The following is a 23,916-nucleotide window of genomic DNA, read 5'->3' as shown; positions in this document are numbered from 1 at the left end:
TGGTGGATATGTTAATATATTTAACATGTTTTTCCTTTTGTCCATTCTGTGATCTTCAAAATTGGGGAAAAACATCTTGAACCTTCCATCTCCAAATGCTTAGTTGGACCTGCTTATGCTTTGCACTTTCGAGTTAAATATTATTCTTCAGAACCGAACAACCTTCGTGAAGAGTTTACAAGGTAGGACAAGATGCAAAACAAGGTCCTCCTACCCACCCACACCCCGTAGCACCTGCCTTACCTACAATCCACGGGTCTTCTAAACTGTGGGTTTGCCGCCTCTTTCATCTGCTGTCTTTATATTCTGAGCAACTGTTATTAGCACTTTATGTGTGCTTATCTCTGTATTCTGTTGAAAATCCACACTTTGCTTGACTGGACCTTTTTCATAGTGAATCAAAATTTTAAAATTTATTTTCTTGTCACGTTCCTATTTTGTTGGACCTTGGGTAAATTGGCTAGTTGGTCTATGGCACTTTAATTTTGTCTCAGATACAAAAAGAGAAGGCAGATATTAGAAGAGCATCTCTGCCTCCAAAATTGCCACCTTATTTTTTTAAGCAACTGCAAAATATTCCCTTGATGGTTATAATATCAAAGTTGTTAGAATTCCATCACGGTATCTTTCCGCCCCACCGAATTTCTTTTATAGTGCACCTGCCCTTGCCTGTCTCTTAGACTTCAGAAATAGCGTCAAAGCAAAAGAGGCTTAAAGAACATTTTACGTGTGGACTTTCCCTCCAGCCACCCTTCTATCAGTGAGATTCTCTACTCAGCCTTCTGCTGTTTTTGATGTCCCCAGAATCTCCTTGTCATTGTCTGTGATGGACAGTTGTGGTGACATGTAAGCTTCTGGGTGATCCATGGTGGTGGCCGCTGGCTTGGAGGTGACCCCCTAAGTAATACTTTAAAGACCGACTTTATTGCCATGTCCCCCATGGGAGCGGCCTGGGGGCTTCTGTGGTTAGGTTTTCCTATAGGAATTGGAAGTTCTGGCCACGTCAGCGTTGTGTCCTCCTTGATGTGGGTACTCAGTTTAATGGTGGTTGAGCACTTCTCAGAAGTACTAACATTCTGGAATGTACTAGAACCTTCACCACCACCCACATGTCTGCGTCACCCACATTGTCCTATATCCATTCCACAGAGAGTGACCGTGTGCATTGTTTTCAAAGTTCAAACAAATTACATTATCCTAGTGTTTCTCTTTAGAGTCCTTTATGAAGTGTGCTGCTTCTAGCTGTCATCAGAGCCAGTGATTCTTAACCAGGGTTTGTGAATCAGAAACACCTGGGAGGCTTTTGAACAAATCAGATTCCTGGGGACCACTCTTGTGTGTAAGCTTCTCATTCTGTAGGTATGGAGTGGAGCGTGGGCAGCTTTGGTTTTTACAAAGCACTGTAAGTGGTTCTGATGCCCACATCCTCCTGGTAAAAAGAACACTTACTTAATCTTTTACTTAAGTGAACTGCACTTGTGTTATTTGCTGCCTTCCTCCCCATTTTCCATTACCCCTGTGACCAGCTGCCATCCAATTCCAGGACTTTTGTTTCGCGCGCGCGCACGTGTGTGTGTGTGTGTATGTGTGTGTGTGTGTGCGCACGTGTACTTTGTTTTTTCAAAGGCAGAGTCTGCAGTTAAACTGCATCAGAAAAAAAGCCTCCAGTGGTTGCTAACTACAGTCAGCTGTAAATTTTTTGATACAATCAGCTGCAGCCTTTCTGGAATCTGCTGGTGGGCAGGCTGAGGGCCCAATGCAGTGGCTCTACCCTGCCTGTTGGATTGGACACGTTGCATGCTGCGTGTGAGCCCTGCGTGCGTGTGCATGTGTGTGTGTGTCTCTCTCTCTCTCCTGGAGCCCCAAGGGCGTGTGGAGGTGTCATTGGACTGTGCAGTGCTCCATGTTCCATCCTCCAAGTATCTTGCGAATTCCTACATGCGCTCATTCCTAGCTAGATTCTGGGATGCCTTCCTAGAGACAGGAGGAGATGCTTCCACCCAAGTTCTCATTTGATTTGGACTCCCTTTTTACAATGCAGAATTCCGGGCTGTGTGTGGGGTGGGATTTGTGATGGGAAGTTGGGGACTGGAAGCGGCTGGGGAAGAGTTACCCTCTTTTGACTTTTGTATATGTTTGTCAGGTACCTGTTTGTTTTACAACTCAGGCATGACATTCTTTCAGGAAAGTAAGTATGTTTTTGTTCTAACTCTTAACTCAGGGTAGATCATAGTATATTTTCTAAATAGTTCACCGTGTGTGTTTGTTTTTTAACTCTTTACGCTTGTTCCCTTTTCAAAATTCAAAAAAAGTACACCAGGCATTGTAAAGTGAGTCTGATACTTGGATCACAGTCATGATCACAGTCATCATCATCTTATTTCACGTGATTACTCTATGGCTTGAAGCATTTCCAAGAGCATTTAATATCTTAAGTGATGTGTATCCGGGAATAAGTCTCTCCCTGATCACATCACTGCCCCATTCATAACGGCTTTTGTCATATTTGTAAGCAAGATACGTTATTAGTATGTACACACTGACAAGTTTTTGGACCATCCAAAAGTCTCACTCATCACCATCTGCATTTAAGTAATGTAAAGAGGTTATGTTCTGATTCTAGTAGAAAGAGGTTTAGACATCTCATCTCATTTCCTTTTCCTCTCTTAAAAATGGTCTTTAAACACTAGGCCTCTGGCTATACAACGATTGTTGAGCGCAAGAACCAGTGGCACTGAAATGGTTGGTTTCACAGGCAGTATGTATTTTAAGGGTATGGGATTTCAGCAGTCATACCTTTTACAGTTGTGTCATTTTTCACCAGCCATGTTGACTATTTTCCGTTACATGAAAAACTAAGATACACTGAATCTAAAAAGCAATACCTGCTATTACTGACAGGAATACATTTTGATTTTGAATATAATCTGAAGGAGATTGAAAATGTGATTTCCGAATTTGGAAGCTCTCTTAGAACATGTGCTATGAGAATCCTAGTGGAATGTACACTATAGAACAAGTAGATTGTACAGTGTATATACATTTGCCTTATTCAGCCATGCAATACAGATCTTTGATTGTGTGTGTGCTTCTCTCTCTCTCTCTCTCTCCATACTGTGCTTCTCATACTAAGAGCCTCTTAACTGGTGATTGTCTTTGGTCTGGAAAAACATTAATGGCGATGCCTCGCATTTGTACAGTACTTTGCAGTTTACGTGCACGTCAGCCTGATTTACTGCATTCCTAGCAGAATGGTGTTCTGGCGGCCCCAGCGTTGCCTCTACCAGCTGGCCGTCTGTGGGCAGGACACTTGAACACTCATTTCTGAGGTGGGAATGGGGAGGACAGGCAAGCCCCATCCTAGGGGTTGACACACTTGATGCATTGACCAAATTGGATAGTAAACATATATGAAAAGGCTTTGAAAACTATGAAGTGCTATGCCAATGTGTGTCATCATTATTTTTCTAACTAAATTTGTAATAGTAAATATGAATGAGATCACTGGATTTGTAGTAATACACCTCTGTGGCGGTGCCTCAGTTATTCGATTGCTTGAGTGTATCCAGCTGTCCTGGCCATCTTAGATATGGTTTCTGTTTATTTGTAACACTATGACCTCGTTTCAAGAAAGAGTGAAGGCAGCTTCAAAAGATGCATGTACTAGACCAAGATAAAATAAGTTTAAAAATAATAAGGCAAAGGGAAGGCTTTTCATTCAGTTTCCCAAACTTCCCAGTTCTTGCCAGATTCAGTAAAATTGCCCACTCTACTTAGAGTTGAGAGGAGCTATACGTAGATGGGGTTATTTCACCATATGATGAGAGCTGACTTTGGGAAACAGGGAGTGTAAGTCAGCTTGTTCGCATTTTTTAATGTAGAAACCACCGAGAACAAAAATCATTATCTGAATATCACTACCTTCTGAGAAATGATGTTACTGACATTTTATATAGTTATGAATATTAAAGTTCGTATTTACAGTTAATTTCTTTTCTTTTTTTCCCTTCCAAGGTTGAAATGCCCATATGAGACAGCTGTGGAGTTAGCCGCTCTCTGCCTACAAGGTACATTATTCCTTAGTGGTAATTAGCATTTTAAAGTTGTTGCTTTTCATTTCAACAAATGAGGGTCTCCTGTGTACCAGGCACAGTGCTCTGCTTTGGTCTCCGTCCCCAAGTAGCTTTCAGTCCCATGAGGGCCTCGTGGCCGGATCGCATACTCCGTGTGTACGTACAGAGTACACTGTGGTTCCTTCAGGAAGAGAGACCTGCAGGAGGCTTGGAAGGTGGAGGCCTGTCGGGGGAAGGGTAGATGGAGATGAACAGAGGAACCAAGGCACAAAGTAGAAAAGTGTGGAGAGGCACTAGCAGTTGATTGGTGTCAGAGGGCCAAGTTCAAGAACCTGGAGCAGCGGGTGACCTTGACCCCATTTAAAGTGCATGAACTTCGTGCTGTCTTTGAAGACACGGCGTCTTTGAAGCCTCTTGAGCGGGAGGCAGACCTGGTCAGACGTGCATTTTAGAAAGGCCACAGTGACTGTGATGGGGAGAAGGGATGGGGGCAAGACCAAGACTGGGGCTGGGGGTGAAGTGAGGAGGTGTAGCTGTGACAAAACGAAACTAAGGCTGGGGGTTAAACACACACCCCAAAATAGCATCAGTGGTACAAGGAGAAGGACCTGGTCATTAGGCTCAGTGTTGAGAGAGGAGACACAGATGACTCATAGGCTGCTACCAAGGATGGGAGATGGTGACAGTGAATGGTTAGAAGAAGAGTTGGGCTCCAGTGGGGGGACATCTGTGTAGGGTCTCTTGGCTGAGAGGGACCAGTGGGGCCTCTGGGAGCTTCTTGAGTCTGTAGAGATCTGGCTCCACCAGACAGGTCAGGCTGGAAGCACTCACAGGGGAGAGTCATCAGCATGTGGGTGGGAATTGGATGGTAAGAGGGTTGCCTGTCTCTCAACGTTGACTGTTCCCTCTGTCTGATGCACTGGTGGATTTTTAGTTTAACATGCACAAGAAACACTTGTTAAAGTTGCCAGCACTAATTAAAAGGATTCTAATGTGTAACTGCATATAAGGAATTTCATCAGCACGTCGGATAGACATATATTGCGGACTCGTTTATCAGGGCTTCTATGGGATAATGAATTATGATGTATTCATTTATAACTACTAACTATTTTTGAGTGCCATAGTAAGATTTGGCTTCTGACTTTTGTATTTACCAAGTTTTAAAAGTTGATCTAAGTCTTTTCAAATTATAAAATCAGTACAGGCTTATTATAGAATATCAGGACAACAATCAGACAAGCAGAAGGAAGAAAGTAACCTACGGTCCTACCCACAGACAAGCAGAGTTTCTGTCTATGAGTTTGAGTTTTAAAAATGTAGTTCTGATCAGACTCATACACAAATTTTTTGGTATGATTTTCTACTTGGTAATTTTAGTACATATATTCTTTCTGTCATGCTTGTACTTATAAAGAAGGTTTTTAGTGACCAGGTTACTCCCATTCCCTGATACTTCCATTCCTTAGTCACCTTTACTGCTTATTTTTTTCATTTATATATATATATATATTTACATCTTTATTGGAGTATAATTGCTTTACATTGTTTTGTTACTTGCTGCTGTATAACAAAGTGAATCAGCTATATGTATATATATATATCCCCATATCCCCTCCCTCTTGCGTCTCCCTCCCACCCTCCCTATCCCACCCCTCTAGGTGGTCACAGAGCACCGAGCTGATCTCCCTGTGCTATGCAGCTGCTTCCCACTAGCTATCTATTTTACATTTGGTAGTGTATATATGTCCATGCTATTCTTTCACTTCGTCCCAGCTTACCCTTCCACCCCCAACCCTGCCCCATGTCCTCAAGTCCATTCTCTACGTCTGCATCTTTATTCCTGTCCTGCCCCTAGGTTCTTCAGAACCTTTTTTTTTTTAGATTCCATATATATGTGTTAGCATGCTATATTCGTTTTTCTCTTTCTGACTTACTTCACTGTGTATGACAGACTCTAGGTCCATCTACCACTTTAGTGCTTATTATCTAGTGGAGACTTGGCATATAATAGGTGCTCAGTAAGTGCAGAATGAAATTGAAGAGCCCCCCCCCGCAATGGACTTTGGCTGAAGGGCAGTCTGCCCATGTGGTCTGAAGGTACTTGTGTTGGAGGTAACCGTCTGTGCTAAATACAATGCTAAGTGCTTCACATCCATATTTTCCTGATACAGTGGTCCTTATGGTAAGTGCCATAACGATGTGCAGTGGCTTGGGGAACTTGGAAATGGACTGTCCACTTTGACCAATCTGTATTTCACCAGCTTGCCAAGTTGCATCCACCCTAGAGTTTCTGAGCTGCCAGGAGGTCATACTGTCAGGCTTGGTGGCCCAGCAGTAGATGGCAGGGTGTAGTTAATGGGATGAAAGCATCCATGTCAGACCTGGGGCAGTCAGTCCACCTGAGAGGTTCTTCCTAAGGCCATTGGCACACGTCCTAAATGATTAGACGACGATGAGGCACAGATGTCACCACCCTGCCTGCCCCCGAGTGGTGAAGGCATCACCCAGCTCTAGGATAACCATTTGCCTTGCCCTGTAGCCGAGGCAGACAAGAATACCAGCTGTCATTTGAGCCCTTCTTGGAGAAATTACCTATCTGAGTTGGAACCACAACATTAGTGTAATTTAAGATGCAGTCATTATGTCCGGTACAAAGACAAGCTGAAGATGTAGACACAGAAATGGGGAAGTTTTTGTCACATTGTCTCTCCATGTCCCCTCCTCCCCCCAGCCCATCAGTAAATGCTTCTAGTTCAGCCGCAAAGAAGCCGGTTTGCCTTGGACTATGATCGCTAAGAGCCTCTGTGGGTTTGCACAGTGAGAGCTTGTGTACTTCTTCCCATGCTTGAGCCTCGAATACGTGTCTTGCTGCAGTTGTCCTTGAATTGATGCCTCATGAGCTGTGATGCAGTGGCCCTGCTTGGAGGCTCTGCTCTTTGAGAACTAATTTTATGGTTGATTTGGAAATTATTTCAGGCACAAAGAAGAAGAAGGGAGGAGAAGAATGGGATAGTCATTTGTTGTGTGTCCATGATCTTGTTTCATCTTTGTCAGTTTCCCTTTTGTGGATAAGGCAACAGAGACCCAGGACAGTGAAGTGACTTGCCCAGGTCACACAGGTAGTATATGGTCAAGTTGGTAGTCAAGCCCTCCTGCCTCTGAGCTGTTTCCACCACGCCCCATACCCTTCACAGCTGGGACCCTGGCTGCAGAGTTCAAAGACTGAGCAAAGTGTCCTCTTGCCGGCGGGTTCTTGGAAGGCAGACAGCAAAGTGTCCCCTTTGCCTGGTCTCGGGGGAACCTCGTCATTGGCTTCTCCGTCCTGTGCTTGATGATGTCAGATGCACAGTTAATCCAGTCTTGTGCAGACACACCAGTAAACACAGGGCTCACTTTGGCCCATGGGTGCAGCGTGGTTCATATCAAGGAGATCTCTTCCCAGACTGCCCTTCTAGCTTTGCTAGGTCCCTAGCTTCAGGGTGACATCTTGGTCAGAGGTCAGTTGTGGCCCCCAGCCTTGGGAGCCCAGCCCTCACCTTTTCTGGGCAAATATGTCACCATCTTCATCTGTGACTTTGCCCAAGGCACCCAGCAGCTGCACATCCTGACCCAGACCACCTGGTGGTATTAGGGGTGCCGTCCAGTTGAGAGCTGCAGGTGAGGGGCTGCAGTCAGGTGAGGGGACAGTCACTAGGTCCCCGCCCTGTGTCAGACACCATCTCCTGCAGTCCTCCCACCACCCCTCCGAGTATGGTATTGCCGCTTCCTCTGTGTGGACAGGAACATTTTAACCTCTTCTCCTGCGAGCCAACTGGAGTCCCTTTCCTGAAAGCTGGGCTCTGGGATTGGGGCTCAGAAGCCACTGGAAAGGGCTGCTGGGTCCATAGTGAGTTGCTGTCCCTGGGGGTGTTTGGTCATTTGCTGGCTGGTCGGTGGGATGTCGTGTTAAGCAGTGATTCTCAGAGTGTGTTCCCTGGGGACATACTGCATCAGCTGCGTCAGCATCCCCTGGGAACTTGTTAGCAATGCAAGTTTTCAGGCCTTATTCCAGACCTATGGATTTAGAACCTCCGGGGATGGGGGCCAGCAATGTGTGTTCGAACGAGCCCTCCACGCAATTCTGGCACATTCGAAAACCAGTGCTTTTCAAAGTAATGTGAGCACCACCCTCCTGGGGACGTGGTGGGTTTGCTCCAGCAGATCCAGGGTGGGGCCTGCGATTGTGCATGGTAAGCAGGCCCACGCTGCTGGTCTGCGGACCACACTTTGTGCAGCAAGGTATCAGAGGTAATTAGAGTTCATAGCAAACAAGGTATAGAGGAACCCCTGGCGGATTCCTTTTCCTTCTGAGGTCTGCCTCCTGCACTGCAAGGGTGGGGGGAGTGGAGAGAGTGGGCTTTCTCATTCATGTCCTGGAGGAATGGGCCCCCTGTGTCCTCGGGCCCTGCATTCCCAGGGGCACTGGGCAAGAGCCAGGACCAAGCAGCGGCTTCGGGCTTTTTGCTGGGATCGCCCGCATGGCCGCTGCTCCTTTCTGCACAGCCGGCTCCCTCCCAGCTTCTGCCTGAGTTGCCGCAGTTGCTCCCGGGGCCTTCTCACCCCCTCCTCCCTCACTCCTCACTCCTTCCTTCTCCCTCCTGCCTGATTTTTTTCTCCCTGATTTCTGCCTGTACCAAATTCTTGATTGGTCCTCTCCAGCACTGCAGACTCTGGAGTGCTGTTCAGACCTACCCTTAACGAGAGCCTTGTTACATGGATGTTTCTGGGTGGGTCCCCGTTGCCTGCAGTTGCCTTTTATTGCAAATTCAGGCACTACAGTTTTGTGGGGGAAATGTAATCAGGGCCTCCCTGGGCCAGAGAAATAGTCGGGAGAGGGACAGTCATAACTGAGATGATGGTGTATGGCCCAGTGCGGAGCGCATTGGAGTGATTCATGGGAACTCTGAACGTACGTGTGGAGACCGAGTGGGAGTTAAGTCCTCTTGAAAGCGGGGAGTTGGTTATACGTGAGGGGGTACCTGTGCTGTTTACAGTCAGGCAAAGTGCCTTTGGACCTGGTGCTGCAATAACCAAAAGCATTCACTGTCTCCTGTTTTCTCCCTTTTATGAAACCTGCAGCCGAGCTTGGGGAGTGCGAGCTTCCAGAACATACACCAGAGCTTGTGTCTGAGTTTCGGTTCATTCCAAATCAGACAGAAGCGATGGAATTTGATATCTTCCAGAGATGGAAAGAGTGCAGGTACCTTGATGCTACCATCTAACATTCTGATGTATGCATTTGGTCATTTGTAAGCATTTGTCAGACTCTTTTATCTCACGGCAGAGGGGCTCTGTTGATGACTATAAAATCGCAGCTCCAGCTCTTCACTTCTTTCCCTCCTGTGCTTCAGTCCTGTTTTTCAAAGGCCCACAGGACATCTCTCTTTCCAGAGATGTACAGTAAAAACCAAGCCATACTCCTGTTTCTTCCTCTGAAGTACAGGGCCTGGTCCCGATTTGCTCGTCGCATAGCCAGGGACGCCATGGCCATCCCGGCCTCCTAACCAAGGCAGAGGGGTGCTGCCTTGACCCACCCGGTCCCATACACCTGGGGCTCTGTCCGTGGCCTGGACTGCTAGGGCAAACCCTTTAGAAATGTGTCCTGGGGTTCCTTCAGGGACACTCATGTTTGAGACCGTGTGTTGTACAGAGTTGTATTTCAGGACACGTGGTCACCACAGCTAAATCCAGCCCTGCCACTTCTCTCTTGCTTTGTCCTCGTTCCTCCCTTAGTCACCCTAGTCTAGCAGTTTTATGCCTGGATAACAGGGCCACCGCCTCTCCTCCCGCCCAGCCCATCTTCCCCAAACACTGCCTGTGCCCAGTCACTCTTGACTCAGAAACCGAGCATGGTTTCCCGTTGTCCCGCAGCCATTCTGGCTCCTTTGCAGATGGAAGCTGACAGTAGCACATTCTCGTATCCCATTGAAACAACAGCGTAGAAACGGGCGGGCGCGCGTAGAGTCTTGCCCCAGTCCCTGTCACACCCCACCCACGCTCCCTCCTGCACGAAGCCGCTGTGAGCAGCCAGCTGTGTATCCTTCCAGCCTTTCTCCTTTGCGCACGCATGCACGAATCTACACACAGAGTCGTCTCCCTAAGCGTTCGTATTATAAGCCCTGCTCTGTCCTCTTTCTGCTCAGTTAACAGTCTGTTCTTGGAGGTCGTGTCATGTTGATGTAAATCGGTAGCCCTCATCCCTTTAATTGCCCCAGGCACCCCTTCATGTGGCCGTGCCCTTCAGGCTTGTGTGGGTGTACGCGTTGCAGTTCACATGTGTCTCGTTGGTTTTTCTAAGGGGAAAGAGCCCTGCCCAGGCGGAACTCTCCTATCTGAATAAAGCGAAGTGGCTGGAAATGTATGGGGTAGACATGCACGTTGTCAGGGTAAGAACCGTGTGCGTTTAAGTAATTGGTTTTCCCAGTGACTGAAAAACGTGTAAACAATGTGCAAACTAAGTAATGCGGTGAGGAAACTGTTTTGCATTCTGCTCTGTGACGACCTGTTAGAACCCTCTACCGACTGTGCCTTCGTTTATTTGTAGGGAAGAGATGGCTGTGAATATTCTCTTGGACTGACCCCGACAGGCATTTTAATCTTTGAAGGAGCTAACAAAATAGGCTTATTCTTTTGGTAATTTAGTTTTGTCCTATATTAAAAATGTCTTTTCCTATTTTGTGGTGGAATTATATGTGATGGGTGATTATCGAGGGATATTTGCAACACCCAGATTCATTTTTAAAACACACGTACTCTTGCATTTGTGGGTGTCTGACAAATGGCAGTGGCGCTTCTGGATAATCACATTTAACATGAATGAGTGATTCCTTGAGCAAATCTGAGCTTAAACAGTAGAAAGGAAACGGCGGTGTGATGGGTAGACGGCGCTGCTGCAGACTGTGCTTTGAAAATGCTTTCTTTCTGGCCAGGCCCAAAATTACCAAAATGGATTTTAAAAAGAGCAAATTGACGCTGGTGGTGGTGGAGGACGATGACCAGGTAAGCTTTGCCTCCGTCCCTCCACCTTGCCGTGAGTCATCCTGAGTCAGTGTTACAAATCCCCGCTCACCGGGACCCCCGTGCTTCACCTCCGAGGGCCGGGAACAGGAGCACACGTTCGTGTTCCGCCTGGACAGCGCCCGGACCTGCAAGCATCTGTGGAAGTGCGCCGTGGAGCACCATGCCTTCTTCCGGCTGCGGATGCCGGGAAACAGGAAGTCCAACAGATCGGACTTTATCAGACTGGGCTCTCGCTTCAGGTTCAGGTAGGCACCGTCTTTACAACACGGTCATGTGTCTTGAAGGAGGGCAGCCGTGATGTTTTGGTGAAAGGAGCAGTGGACCTGCATCTGGAGGCTTGGGTTGGACGTCCTGCCCCTGCTTCTTTCTTAGCATCTGACCTTTCGTGGAGTCGCCGGAGCTCTTCTAGCCTCCGCCTCCTCACGGATAAGATGAAGCTGATAATCACAAAATTATTAACAGCTGACATTTAGCTGGAACTGTGCCGTCTAATAAAGTAGGTGCGAGCTACATGTGGCTATCTAAATTAATTCATGTTCAGTACATTTAAAAATGTGGCTCCTTGGTCTCACTAACCACGCTTCAGGTGCCCGGTACAAGTGAGATGGGTGGCTGCCACATTGGGCCGTGCTGATGTAGAACATGAGCGTCATTTTGGAAAGCTCTGTCGACCACACTGCCCTAGAGCTTTTCATGTACCAACTTGTAATCCTCCCCATGGCCTTAATGAGAGGGGTCCTCAAATTATACCCATTGTACAAATAAGGGAACTAGGTCCGGGGGCGGGTATATAATCTGTCCAAAGTCACAGCCAGTCAGTGGTAGAGCTGAGATTCAACCCCAGGCTGTCTGGGTCTTATGTCTTATATTTTAACCACTACTCTATCGCCTGTCACACGCCAACATCAAGAAATTTGGTGACAATTAAGAATGAGAGCGGATGTCACTGTGCGTGTGAGTGACCCAGGCTGGGCTCAGGAATATTTGAATCTGAAAAGACCCTGAAGAAAGAGAGGTTTATTCCGATATATTTCTACTTACGTTTCTAAGACCATGTCTCTCAAAGTGCACGAGAACTCCCTGGGTGTTTTTTTAAAATGAGGATTTAGGACCTCATCTCAGGCCTTTGTAATCAGAATCTATGGGGGACTCACGTGTGGCTCTATGAATAAGGCCTGGGAATGTGCGTTTAAAATGCACTCCCAGGGTCGATTCCTGAGGCATGTTTACAGATCTGAGAATTGCTGTTACAAGATCTAAAACTTCACATGGTTTCATAACCTCTTCTCACACATGGCTTGTCCTTGAACTCTATTTAAGATGCCAAACGATTTGTTCATTTCAAATTTTTCTGCTGTGCACGGAAATGTCTGTGCACTTGTGTTTAAAGAATCGCTTGGTTTGAATGTATTTTTAAATGCTGCAGAGGGGAGTGGGGGGGACCAAGTCCTTTCTGAGAAAGAATCGACTCATGGGTCCTGCGAAGGAAGGACGGAAGGAAGATGTCATAACTGCGAAGCCTGGCAGAGACGTTGCACGGTGTGCTGAAGTCTGCTGTGCTCCAAGTGAGCAGGACCGCACTGTTGAGGTTGCCCAGGCGGGGTTTCCCGTGGGACTTGGTCCAGCCCAGCGTGAGAAGGAAGGTCCCGTGGGACTGTTGAGGTTGCCCAGGCGGGGTTTCCCGTGGGACTTGGTCCAGCCCAGCGTGGGAAGGAAGGGAGTTTGGAGACGAGTTTGCCCCTTGGAGGCAGTCAAAGCAGGTGGCAAGTGGCTCCTTCCATGTGATAAATCATAAGCTGAGGGTGGCTGGAATGAGGCAGTGATAGATCAGACAAAGACAGCATTGCCTCCTGGAAGCTGTAGCTGGACGTTGGGTTGATGGAGAGCCTTGGTGAAAGCAGCAGTGTTTTTCTTGGCATAGCAGGGAAAGCCAAGGTTTAGTTAAGTGGTCATTGATAACAGCCTTTTAAAAGAGTTAAATGTCTACCTAATACGTTTTAGGAAAGGTATTTTACGTGTGAATCTGTTCTCTTAGTCAGATATTCCAAGTACTCAGACCTGCTTGGTTTGTGCAGTCAAGTGGCTGGTACCTAAACTGCAGGTTTTGTCCTTTGGCGGAAATATAATACAGCCTGGATTTGGCAACAGCGATTTTATTTTCAAGCGGAAGGCTAAATTTAGTGTGTGTCTTTGCCAAACGAGTTTGAGATAAGTTGAAATTTACATTGGAGCTCTTGGAAATAAAAGTTCACTTCCAAATGCGTATAATGTACTGACATTCTGATATTGGTAGCATGCAGTGAAATGTTTGCTTTCCAGTGGCCGGACGGAATACCAGGCTACACATGGCGCCAGGTTACGGAGAACCAGCACCTTCGAGAGGAAGCCTAGTAAACGCTATCCGTCCCGGAGACATTCGACATTCAAAGGTGGTGTGCTTTTCGTTCTGTCTTGGAATTTTACATCACGGTTAAGTTGGTTAATAAGCCCCAAGGAGTTTGGCGAAGCGGTTTGTGAAGGAACTGTCTGCTGTTCTCTGTCATTCCGAAGCTTTTGACAAAACCCCAGTGGGCTTCTCTTGGTGGGAATCAGGCTACTGTCACCGTCCAGCTGTCTTTAGTCTTCCCCATTGGATGTGTTCATTTCCTTCTCCCCCTTTTCCATATTTCTTTTCTTGTACCTCTTTGCTTCTGTTGGACCTGGGACCTTAGGGATATCTTAGGTAAACATGTTTCTTGCCCGTGGAAGATGAAGACATGTCTCGGGAAGAACAGTCCCTTCTCCCCTCCATCTTCCAGTTTCAATTGGGGACATCAGTCTCGCGCTAACCAGAATTCTGACCACTTAAGAGCAGAACCAGAACTAATTAAAGACTGGACTCGGGGCCCAGAGTCAATCCAAGTACACCATGCCCGTGAATTTAGCCAGGCCCCAGGATGCTTGCCCTCCCTACCCACCCCCCCTTTCCCGAACTCCCCGAGCTTCGTCTGTCATTTACTACTGTGGCCTCACACCTGCATGAGGCCTGGTACCCAGTTACAGGTTCGGTCAGCAGATGAGCAAGCCGGGCTCGTTTCTGTTTAAACCTGGCCTCCAGATCCCATCTCCTAGCTCTCCTTTGTCCACACTTGATTGCTCCTCCATTCAGGACTAGCTTGTTCTTTTATAGCAGGACCTCTGCATCTCCCCACCCCACTCTTGTTCCCTCCCATGTATCATTGTACTGGCCATTTCATATGTTTTTCTTGTATAACTCAGGACTTAGTGGGCCTTTGTGGGACCTGGCACCTGTGCTTTCCCATCTAGAATCTTTAACCTTGTGTTCCCCACTGTTTCCTTCCTTTTTGAACCAACGGTACAATGGCGTGGCAGCCAGAAACTCTCCAAAGCCATTCTTGGCTGCTTTCGTGGGGAAAAAATTGCCCAGAGCCCAAGGAATGTGGCCTCACTTTCAAGAAAGACCAGAGGTTGAGAGGGTGGGGCTGGGTCCAGGGAGGGTGACAGGTCCGTGAAGGGTGATTGGTTGCAGGAAGTGGGAGTGGTGAGTGATGGGGCGGGGCCGGGGTGTGGCGGGTGAGAAAGCTCTCTGTCCTAAGGGCTGTGTTCACCTCCCTGGTGAGCATTATTATGCTTGTACATGTAGCCAGTTGGGTCAAAGTTGCCCAGAAACACCCCGGTCGAAGGAAGAACTTGCTGGTGGGGCCGTCCAAAGATAGTGCCCCCCCTTTACAGAGTGAGCGCCCAGTCCTTGGAGGTGTACAGGCACAAAGGGAAAGGCGCCGCGGTATGGCTGCTGCCGAGGGGAGGGTGCTTGATGCCACGAGGTGGCCTTAGGGCTCTTCCAGACTCCAGGTTCCGTGCTTCTCCTCCACTTCCCTTCCTGGTCTTCATCCTCTTTCCCTCCTTTATTTTACTGACGTTTTCTCCAGCCAGACTTCCAGCATCTTTGTGAAACCGTTAATGATTTTCCATGCTCCATTTTTCAAAGAACGAAATGGTGTCTAGGTACACAAGCTCTACCTCTGTCCATGGCCCCTTCCGCAGACTCACACCCCGAACCCAGTCGGAGGTGTCTGCCCCGAGCTCCCCTGCACAGGTTACTGCTTGTATTTCAGCCTGTCTTCGATCTTTCACTCCTCTGTCTCTGGCTGTGTCAAGACTGTGAGCTCCTTGAGAGCAGGGACTGTCTGTCTCTGCCTCCTAGGACTCCTGGCCCTGGGAACTAGCTCAGTGAGCATGTTCTGAGTGAGTTGGAGGGTGGGGCACAGCAGGAGGTGATTTACTTTTCCTCCAGAAGGGAGAGGTAGCCAAGATGAAGATTCTGCCTCCTGGGGTTGGGACTGCTTTGAGATCACAGGAATCTCTTCCTTGAGCATTGGTAAAAAGTGGTAAAAATGGTAAAAAGTGGTAAAGCTCTCTAAGGTGTCATACTTTTCTGTTTTTCCCTTAAAGCAAGCAACCCGATGATAGCAGCTCAGTTCTGGTAAGTGCCCCCAGAGTCCGGGTATGGCTCTGCTCTCGAATGACTGTATTTGTTTGCAATGTTGACTTTTTCCTTAATACAGTTAAATCACAGAGTGAAGCCCCTGATGGTTTCCTCTCCACCCCCTTTTTCTGCTGCCTGGCTATACCGTCCGCCTGGCTTTCAATAAGTACACAGTAGAATGTTCCAAGACAGTTTGTTGTTTTGGGAAACACAGATGCTTTGTTTGAGTGGCTTTGTGCTTTGTGTATTGTAACAGTGGGTGATAAAGGTGATAGGAATGTGTATGCCACAGTGTGCTAACGGCACTGCAGGCAGTGATGGGAAAGAAAGGCCGTGCTCTTGAGCAAAAGCTCCCCGAGAACAAAAACTGGATCGGCTCAGTGACGTGCGGGTTTCATGTCATACAACGTAGAAGACCTTTATCAACACCCAGTGAAATTCCTGTAGGAAGAGAACTTGTCACAAGACTGAAACTCTAGCACCGGTGTCAACAAACTTTTCCTGTAAAGTGCCTGGTTGTAAATATTTTAGACATCGCAGGCTCTGCTGTCTCTCTCAGGACCATTCCACTCTGCCCCCGGAGCATGAAAGCAGCATAGACAGTATGTAAATGAACGACTCCTGGCATGTTCTGATTAAACTTTACTCACAAAAGCAGGTGGGCCAGGTTCGGCCCATGGGGCGTGGTTGGCCACCCCCTTCTCCAGCACAGGTGGCCTTATCTTTCCTGTACATTGGAATCACCTGCTGAGCTTTGAAACCCTCAGCCAAGCCACACCCCAGGCTAATCGAATCAGTCTCCGGGTGAGGACCTGGGCATCTGTGGTTTTAAAGCTCCCAGGTGAGTCTCGGTGCTGCCCAAGAGGACACTGTCCCATCTGGTGTGTACTTCTCTTTCTCTCCCTGAAACAGTTGTTTTCTTATGTGAGTTTCGACCTCATTGGACAGCTGTCATGCTAGAGAATCCCAGACTATGTAATTGTTTCGGCCCTTGTGTCCAAGCTCCAGCCACTGGTAGCCCCATCTGGTTAGTCTCTGGTCATCCCAGGCACAGGTCTCAGGCTACCAGGGAGGGTGGTCTTTGAGGTCAGCCTATCTTGGTGCGCTGTACGCCCTGGGCAGTTGGTAGAGTGCGACGTGTGGAGGAGTGGGTTAGTGATGAGGCATCTGGAGGCCTCCCGCCCAGCCCTGGCATTTCTCTTAACTCAGCTCTGGGGCGGCCTTTTTCTCATCTGAAAACAAAGAGGTTGGGCTAGATCAAGTGTTTTTCGAAATTTTGTAGCTTTTGGTTTTGGCCCACTAGGAGAAACCTGCCACGGAAGCCCAGTACAGAGAACAGACCAAAGCGGGACTGCTCTGGGTGACACTGAGCAGGGAGGGCAGGGCTGGTACCTGCTGCTCACCCACCCCCAGCACCCCACAAGCAGCCCCAAGACACCTCCAAGGACCCCGAGGTTCTGGAGAACGTAGCTGGCCGTTGTATCATGGCTGGAAGCTCAGCCTGGCCCTCTGATGGCAGACGCTGCTTGCAGTGCCATTCGCTGGGCGTCAGATGTCTGGCTCTTCTGTCTGGGTTGCTGAAAGTATGCCCGTCAGCATGTCTTGTTTTTAATTCTCAGGGGCTTGTGAGTTACGTTTCTTTCCTTTGCTCTCTAAGGAAGTGATTGTTTTGCTTGTTTGTTTTCCCCTAATAAAATTACATTTTCCTCTTAGCGTCTAGGAGAGATTATATATATTGAGAACCAAAATAAACTAAAACAACAAATCTCCACCACACACACAAAAAACCACCCAGTAAATATACCCTTTAGGAACAAATGAGCTAATAACCAGTGTTCGCAGCTGTTCAGTTGCTCTTCATAGCCTGTGGGGTCCTGGGGGTGGGGAGGGTTTCTATGGGAGCCGGGGATGAAACTGTGCTCTGGGTGCAGAGGTGATGCCAGGAAAATAGCACCTTGCAGAACACTTAGCCCTCCTGGTGAAATGCAGCTGGGGGTGAATCTGGCCCAGAACCTGGCTCTGTGCACTGGCCCTCTATGAAAACTGGAACACAGGGTTATTTAGACCCTAAGCAAGACTCATAACTATGAAATGTTTTCCTCTCATTTCTGGAGGAGCAGTAAACCTTGATTTTGAACACGCCACCCTAGCAGCCGAGCCCGATGATGGTGCTGGGTTGGTCTGTGGTTTTTCTGGCAGATGCCGAGCTTGCATATTAGATACATTGTGTTTTGCACCAACCGTCTCCACCCATACTTTTGACCAGAGTAGTTATACTTCAGATTCCATCAAAAGAGGATCATGCATGAGGACCCTGGAACCTTTCTGCAGGTTCTCAGAGAGCCAGCGTGGCTTGGCGGAAAGGATACTGGCCTAGGGGTTTTGCAAATGTCAATTCCGGTCACAGTGCAGCTATGGACTAGCTAGCGAGTGTCCTAACTTCTCTGTTAGGCAACCGTTTCTTTATCTATAAAATGAGGTGGTAACATTTATTGACCTCATAGCCTTGTTGTGTGGATTAAATAATAACAGATGTGAAGTTCCCAGTACAGAACCTTATGTGGAATGAACATTCCAGAGTGGTGGCCACATCACGGCAGCATTGTTGAGAGCGGTGGGACCCACAGTGGTGTATGCTCAGAAGTGGCTGGTGGCCCTCCCTTGAGCTGGAGAAAGCCCTGGGCATCACTGGAGCTGCCTGGTACCATGGGCCACCCAGCAATGCCAGGGCAGGCCTGGAATGGGAGCTAAAATTATTTAGTTTGCCCAACTGAAAGGACCTCCTTTTTGCCACCAAAATATAACATTATAAGCACGGGTCTGGAATATTACCTACATGTTTCTATTTGTGAACTCTAAAGTGACGAATGAGAGCTGCTGTTTGGTTTCCCCAGTTATATGTTCATTTAAGCTGCTAGTAACCAAATAGAAATAGTATTTGTAAAAGTTGCTAACAGAGTAGCTAGCACCTAGGATTAGTTTACAACTGTTAAATAAATCAGTAATAATGCTGCTTTACAACCTGTTACATTACAATTTTTCTTTTCTTTTTTTTAGCTCTAAAACAAATCCTGAAGTCCATAATTACCAGGTGAGCTATTGCTTTTAAAGGTTTTCATGTCATACTTCTTAAAGTGTCTAAATTTTCCACACTGAGCAGTCATTGCACTTATAATCAGGTTTGGAAGAAATAACAGCAGTACATGTTTTTTTTTGAGAAAACAGTAAGAGGAGAGCCTTCTCCCCTGACCCCTGCTTCCTCTTGGTCATCTGAGCTGCCTGTTTTTCTTAACCTTGTACACTGGCAAGCAGCAGGGATATATGTTCTAAGTTTCTGGGTGGTCAAACACAGCCTCTCGGGGGCACTCAAGTGAGGCCATTTTTTATCCAAGTGTGTTCTAGGCCCAGGGAACATGAGTCCCTGGAGGTGTGCCCCCAGGAGAAGGATGTCTTGGTCACATGTTTGGGAAATGCTGCATCCTTCATTCCCTTCTTGGATCTTATGGTGCCCACTGGGATGTCAAAAGTGCTGAAAAATCCTTCAAGGAAGACACATGTTTTATTTTTTTAAATCCAGTGTTTCCGCAAATCATTTGACTGTTGGACAACCTTCCCACCATAAGAAAAGCTGGCTTCCCCCACCACTTCTGTTGCTGGTGTATTCGTTTCCATCAGTGGAATAGTGGTTTCTAGGACCTGCTTTGTAAAGCACTGTGCTAGGCCTGTCGGCTGCAGGAGCGGAGATGGGTTTCCATGGCTGATGTTCTGCTCTTTCACAGGATGACCATCAAGGCCCGAACCCCCTGCCTGCCCACCAGCCACTGCTGTGGGTAGCTCTCGCTGGCTGTTCGCAGCCTTCTGTAACCTGGGTCCAGCTTAACTTTTCTACATTTATTGTCCCTGCTCCTTAGCATACATCATGTGTTCAGTTCTTAGAGAATCACATTTGCCATTGGTAGTTTGATAGGGATTGCACTGAATCTGTAGATTGCTTTGGGTAGTATAGTCATTTTCACAATGTTGATTCTTCTAACCCAAGAACATGGTGTATCTCTCCATCTATTTGTATCATCTTTAATTTCTTTCATCAGTGTCTTATAGTTTTCTGCATACAGGTCTTTTGTCTCCTTAGGTAGGTTTATTCCTAGGTATTTTATTCTTTTTGTTGCAGTGGTAAATGGGAGTGTTTCCTTAACTTCTCTTTCACATTTTCATCATTAGGTATATAGGAATGCAAGAGATTTCTGTGCATTAACTTTGTATCCTGCTACTTTACCAAATTCATTGATTAGCTCTAGTAGTTTTGTGGTAGCATCTTTAGGGAGAATCACATCATTGTTGCCCCATAATTTTTTCCCACTGTTCCTTGGTCCACACTTGTCTGCTGGGAAGCTGTCACCTCCACAAAGCCTTCTCTGAGCCCCTTGATTAGAAATCACCAGCACCAGTGGTTCTGAGCCCTGCTGCATGTTAGAACCATCTGGCAAGCTTTAAAAAAATAATTGGTGCTTGGGCCTCAGCCTGGACTGGTTGAATCAGAAACTCTAGGGTGTGTGGGATCTGGGTATTGGCAAGCGGCAGTGCCTCTCTAAGGTGGTTCTGATGAGCGGCCAGGTGGGGGCCCTGAGCTAATGATGTGTCCCTGGCTTCCCAGGTTATCGTGTGCTGAGAGGCAGCATCCATGTCTGATGACCCCCTAACATGGTGGCCAGCTTTCTTGTCCTGGGTGGATGTGAATGTCCAAGGGACACTCCTCCCCTGAGTTTCTCTGCCCTGTCGCCAGTCTGGTTTTGAATGTCACAATAAAACTACTCCATGATGAGTTCACTTTGGAGCCTTAGTCTCATCAGTCTCTTTCTGGATCTAATCAGTCTCATTACTGTAGATATTAACTCCTTAGTTGGGGGCAGTGATCCCAGTGTACATTATCTTTATGAGACCTCCAAATTATGTTTCCGAAGAATTTTGTGATATCGTCTTCTGTACATGAAATCTTATTCCCAATGCGCAGAGCCTGGACGTGACTTCCGAGTTGTAGGGAATTAGTGTAAAAAGTGCTTTGCACCTGGAAGGGGAAAGGCCAGCTTTCCTGATCTCCTTGCTGCTGCCTTTGGGTTCTTGAATCTTCTTAGTCAGAGTTTTTTTTTTTTTTTGGTCGGACTTTCAGGTGTGAGTGGCTAGAATGTTGTTGATGGGTGATTAGTGCTTGAAGGGGAGAAAAAAAAATAAAATAAACAAAGCAAAGCATTCCCAGCTCAGCACTGCCCTTGCCCCAGCAGCCTCGCAGGTAGAGTGAACGTCGAGGCGATTGTTTGTTGAAATCAAATCCATGACAACTGTTACCTGGATGTTGTTCTTCTCGTAACATCTTTGGCAACCACTGGCCCTCTGCTCCTTGCCAGCCTTTAGAGGTGCCATGATGGGAGTAAATTGACCAGGAAGAGAACATCCTGATAGGTGGCCCGGTAAGCATCTGAGCACTGAGAAAGGTTTCCAGGAAGGTGGTATTGCAGCATTGGTGTTACTCTGACCTCAGCAAGCTTAGCCAGATGCAAAGGACGAATTGCTGTGTCCTTGATGGGAGCAGTATTGGCATTTGGAGAGGGACAGTTCTTCATTGCTTGGGACTGTCCTTAGAGTTACAGGAGATTTAGCTTCCCTCTTCTCTGCCCAAGAGTCACAGGTAACCCTCCAGTCATTGTGACTAGCAAAACTGCACATACTCATTTCCAGTTGTCCCCAGGGAGATGTAACCGTCCTGGTTGAGAACCAAGTGGGTTAACATTAAAAAATACTCCTTAACAGCTTTAGAGGGTGTATAAATTACCAAAGGAGACCAAGGAAGGTTCTGGAATATCCTCCTTCCAAGTCTCTATGGATAAGGTGCCCACCTCTCTCCAATGCATCTGATTTGGTTGTGTTTGAAGACAAGATATATAGAATAGAAGGTCCACTTCTATTCTAGGTTACTCTCTTTTGTTCAAGACCCAGTTGGTGGAGCCTCTTTTGGGGCCTTGGCTGTATGGCCAAAACGCCTGAAACGGTTCAGCTTTGGGCAAATCATCTATCGCCTCTGGGTTTCTGTATCCCCTAAGAGAGAGAAACATGAAGCGACTATTTCCAGGAGATTCTAAAGCCCTAGTCAGCTTTCAGATTCTGCCACTGAAATGTTTTCTCCAGGTTCCTCTTTCCAGTAGGATGTCCTTTGGGGGCTGTGGACTTGCCGACAGGCATCCTTGAAGGAGAGGGGCCACTGGAATACAGAAGAGTCAGTGAGGGCATCGCAGGTCCATGAAAATGGAATGAACAGAATTGCTGAGAATTTTTCATAATAGAGAATGGACTTCTGCTTCTTAACCAGAACAGCAGGGAAGAAGAAGAAGGGGAAGAAATAATTAAAAGAATAATGGTGGCAAGCCCGTGGTGACTTAAATGTCAGGAGAACCTAATTTGCCCCATAGAAAATTTAGCCTTGAAAAGCCCCAGGGCTTCTGACACAGTCTGGGACCGCTGCCCTCTGCAGGCCAGAAGTGGACTGGCAGGCAGCCTGCCACCCACCCAGGCCAGCCTTATATCTTCACCCCGGGCCGTTTTGTGAGTCATCAGTCTGGATCCATTTTCTCATGTTAAAATGGGCAAACGACTTCTTTCCTTCTGTTTTATCAGGATAATGGTGCTCTGGATGGTTTGGGGTTTTGTTTGTTTGTTTCCAGGGCTTGGTGGGGTGTGGGGGGTGTGTTTTGTTTTGGATCACATTTTAGAAAAAATTTTTTTAACAAGAGAGAAAGAGTTCGCCCAGAGTCCTTCTGCCTTGGCATCCTCTGTCCAGTCGTTGTCTGTTTGCAGATGTAACTGTTTACACACAGTTGTTGTCATTTTCAGCAACGACAGAAATTGTTTCTAAAGAATAAATTACCCGCATTCTCTCCGTCTCTCTGGCCCCTTCCGTGGGTTCCCTTGGTAGAGATGAATATTGCCTTGCCTGGGCGCTCTAGGGCACCCTTTCAAGGCAGAGATGCCTTCCGCTTTCTTCTTGGAGGGCAGCCCCCAGCCTTTGTCACAGGGGAAACGGGATATCCTGGGAAACGTGCGCTCCCCCAGCCAGGGTTCAGTAAGGGCCTCTCCATTCACAGCCGGTGAAGACCATTGAAAGCAAAGGGCATCTAATAATCGAGTTTGGTGTTTTATTTCTAGCCTCAGTATCACCCCAATCTTCACCCCAGCCAGCCTCGGTGGCACCCACACTCTCCAAACATCAGGTAAGTACCTGAGCTCATAGAGCCGTCCTTTCCCAAGCTCTCCTTTTCTACTTAGTTATGAATTGAGATTCTGTATCAGAAACAACTGTTAACGAGTTGTCTTGTCCCGGAAGAGATGAATAACTTGCAAAGCAAAATAAGCCGGTGATGGGTCTGGATTTACTAAAGTTATGCTTGACGAAATAAAAATGAACTGGGTGGGGTTTTTTGTTTTGTTTTGTTTTAGTCATTCTAACCTCAGATATTTTGGGTTTGGTTTTATGTTTGAAATGTTACTTAAAATTTCTAAGTAACGTTTTCCTGTCCCGAGAATTCATTTACTAAAAATAAGACTAAGGCTCAGGGACTTTTTGTCGTGGGATTTTTTTTTTTTTGAAAGGATTTTTTTTTTTTTTTTTTTCCCAGGGATGGGGTGGAGGGTTTCTTTTTGTGGTGATGGATCGTTCTCTAAACCTAGGGGTCGGTAAACTTTTTCTGTAAAGGGCCAGATAGTCAATATTTTCAGCTTTGTGGTCTCTGTCACAACTATTCAACTCTGCCATGGTAGCTTGAAAGCAGCCACAGACGATACAGAAGTGAATGGGCCTGATTGTGTTCCCATAAAGCTTATTTATGAAAATAGACAGTGTGGGATTTAGGCTGAGGGCCGTGTATACCCACCTCTGCCCTAACCTACCACAGTCCTTCCTAAGGAAACTGGCACCTGCCTTGTTGCATTTACGGTTAAGCTTGAGATGTTTTTTTAATGCCAGCTTTGTAAAGGCAAACGTTCCTTTCATGATTTGAATTTCAGATCAGTCTTAATTGGTGTTTATGTGTGAAGCTCTTTCAGAAACATAGTTGGTGAATTCAGTTTGCAGAAAGTTATTTCTTAGTGAGATTGCTAGCCTTGCTCCTCGAGAAAGTGCGGCGAATGGAGTGATGGGAATAAATCCATTGAGAGCAGGGCAAGTGAGAGCAAGTTAGTTCTTGATAGTTCTTACCAAGTTTGCTGGGGATCCTGTAGGACAACAGTGCAGTTCGATCATAAGCACTT

The 23,916-nt window shown here is 47.0% G+C and overlaps 1 protein-coding gene across 1 annotated transcript in view; it reads left to right on the top strand.

Moving 5' to 3' along the window:
- The window catches only part of EPB41L4B (erythrocyte membrane protein band 4.1 like 4B), a gene marked incomplete at its 5' end in the record, with an annotated part of 135,100 nt that overhangs the window by 50,306 nt on the left and 60,878 nt on the right, over nucleotides 1-23,916 (top strand). Inside the window, 12 exons of the mRNA XM_024753686.1 lie at nucleotides 104-182; nucleotides 2,144-2,188; nucleotides 4,015-4,067; nucleotides 9,195-9,315; nucleotides 10,414-10,501; nucleotides 10,660-10,748; nucleotides 11,045-11,114; nucleotides 11,211-11,380; nucleotides 13,455-13,564; nucleotides 15,588-15,618; nucleotides 18,679-18,712; nucleotides 22,816-22,880. Of these exons, the coding sequence (XP_024609454.1) occupies nucleotides 104-182; nucleotides 2,144-2,188; nucleotides 4,015-4,067; nucleotides 9,195-9,315; nucleotides 10,414-10,501; nucleotides 10,660-10,748; nucleotides 11,045-11,114; nucleotides 11,211-11,380; nucleotides 13,455-13,564; nucleotides 15,588-15,618; nucleotides 18,679-18,712; nucleotides 22,816-22,880 (955 nt within the window). The remainder of the gene's footprint in view (nucleotides 1-103; nucleotides 183-2,143; nucleotides 2,189-4,014; nucleotides 4,068-9,194; nucleotides 9,316-10,413; nucleotides 10,502-10,659; nucleotides 10,749-11,044; nucleotides 11,115-11,210; nucleotides 11,381-13,454; nucleotides 13,565-15,587; nucleotides 15,619-18,678; nucleotides 18,713-22,815; nucleotides 22,881-23,916) is intronic.

The sequence above is a fragment of the Neophocaena asiaeorientalis genome, unplaced genomic scaffold, assembly GCF_003031525.2.
Source record: "Neophocaena asiaeorientalis asiaeorientalis breed wild unplaced genomic scaffold, Neophocaena_asiaeorientalis_V1.1 scaffold342, whole genome shotgun sequence".
NCBI lineage: Eukaryota > Metazoa > Chordata > Mammalia > Artiodactyla > Phocoenidae > Neophocaena > Neophocaena asiaeorientalis.
The sequence above is the reverse complement of the archived record's forward strand: the minus strand, read 5'-3'. Positions and strand labels throughout refer to the sequence as shown.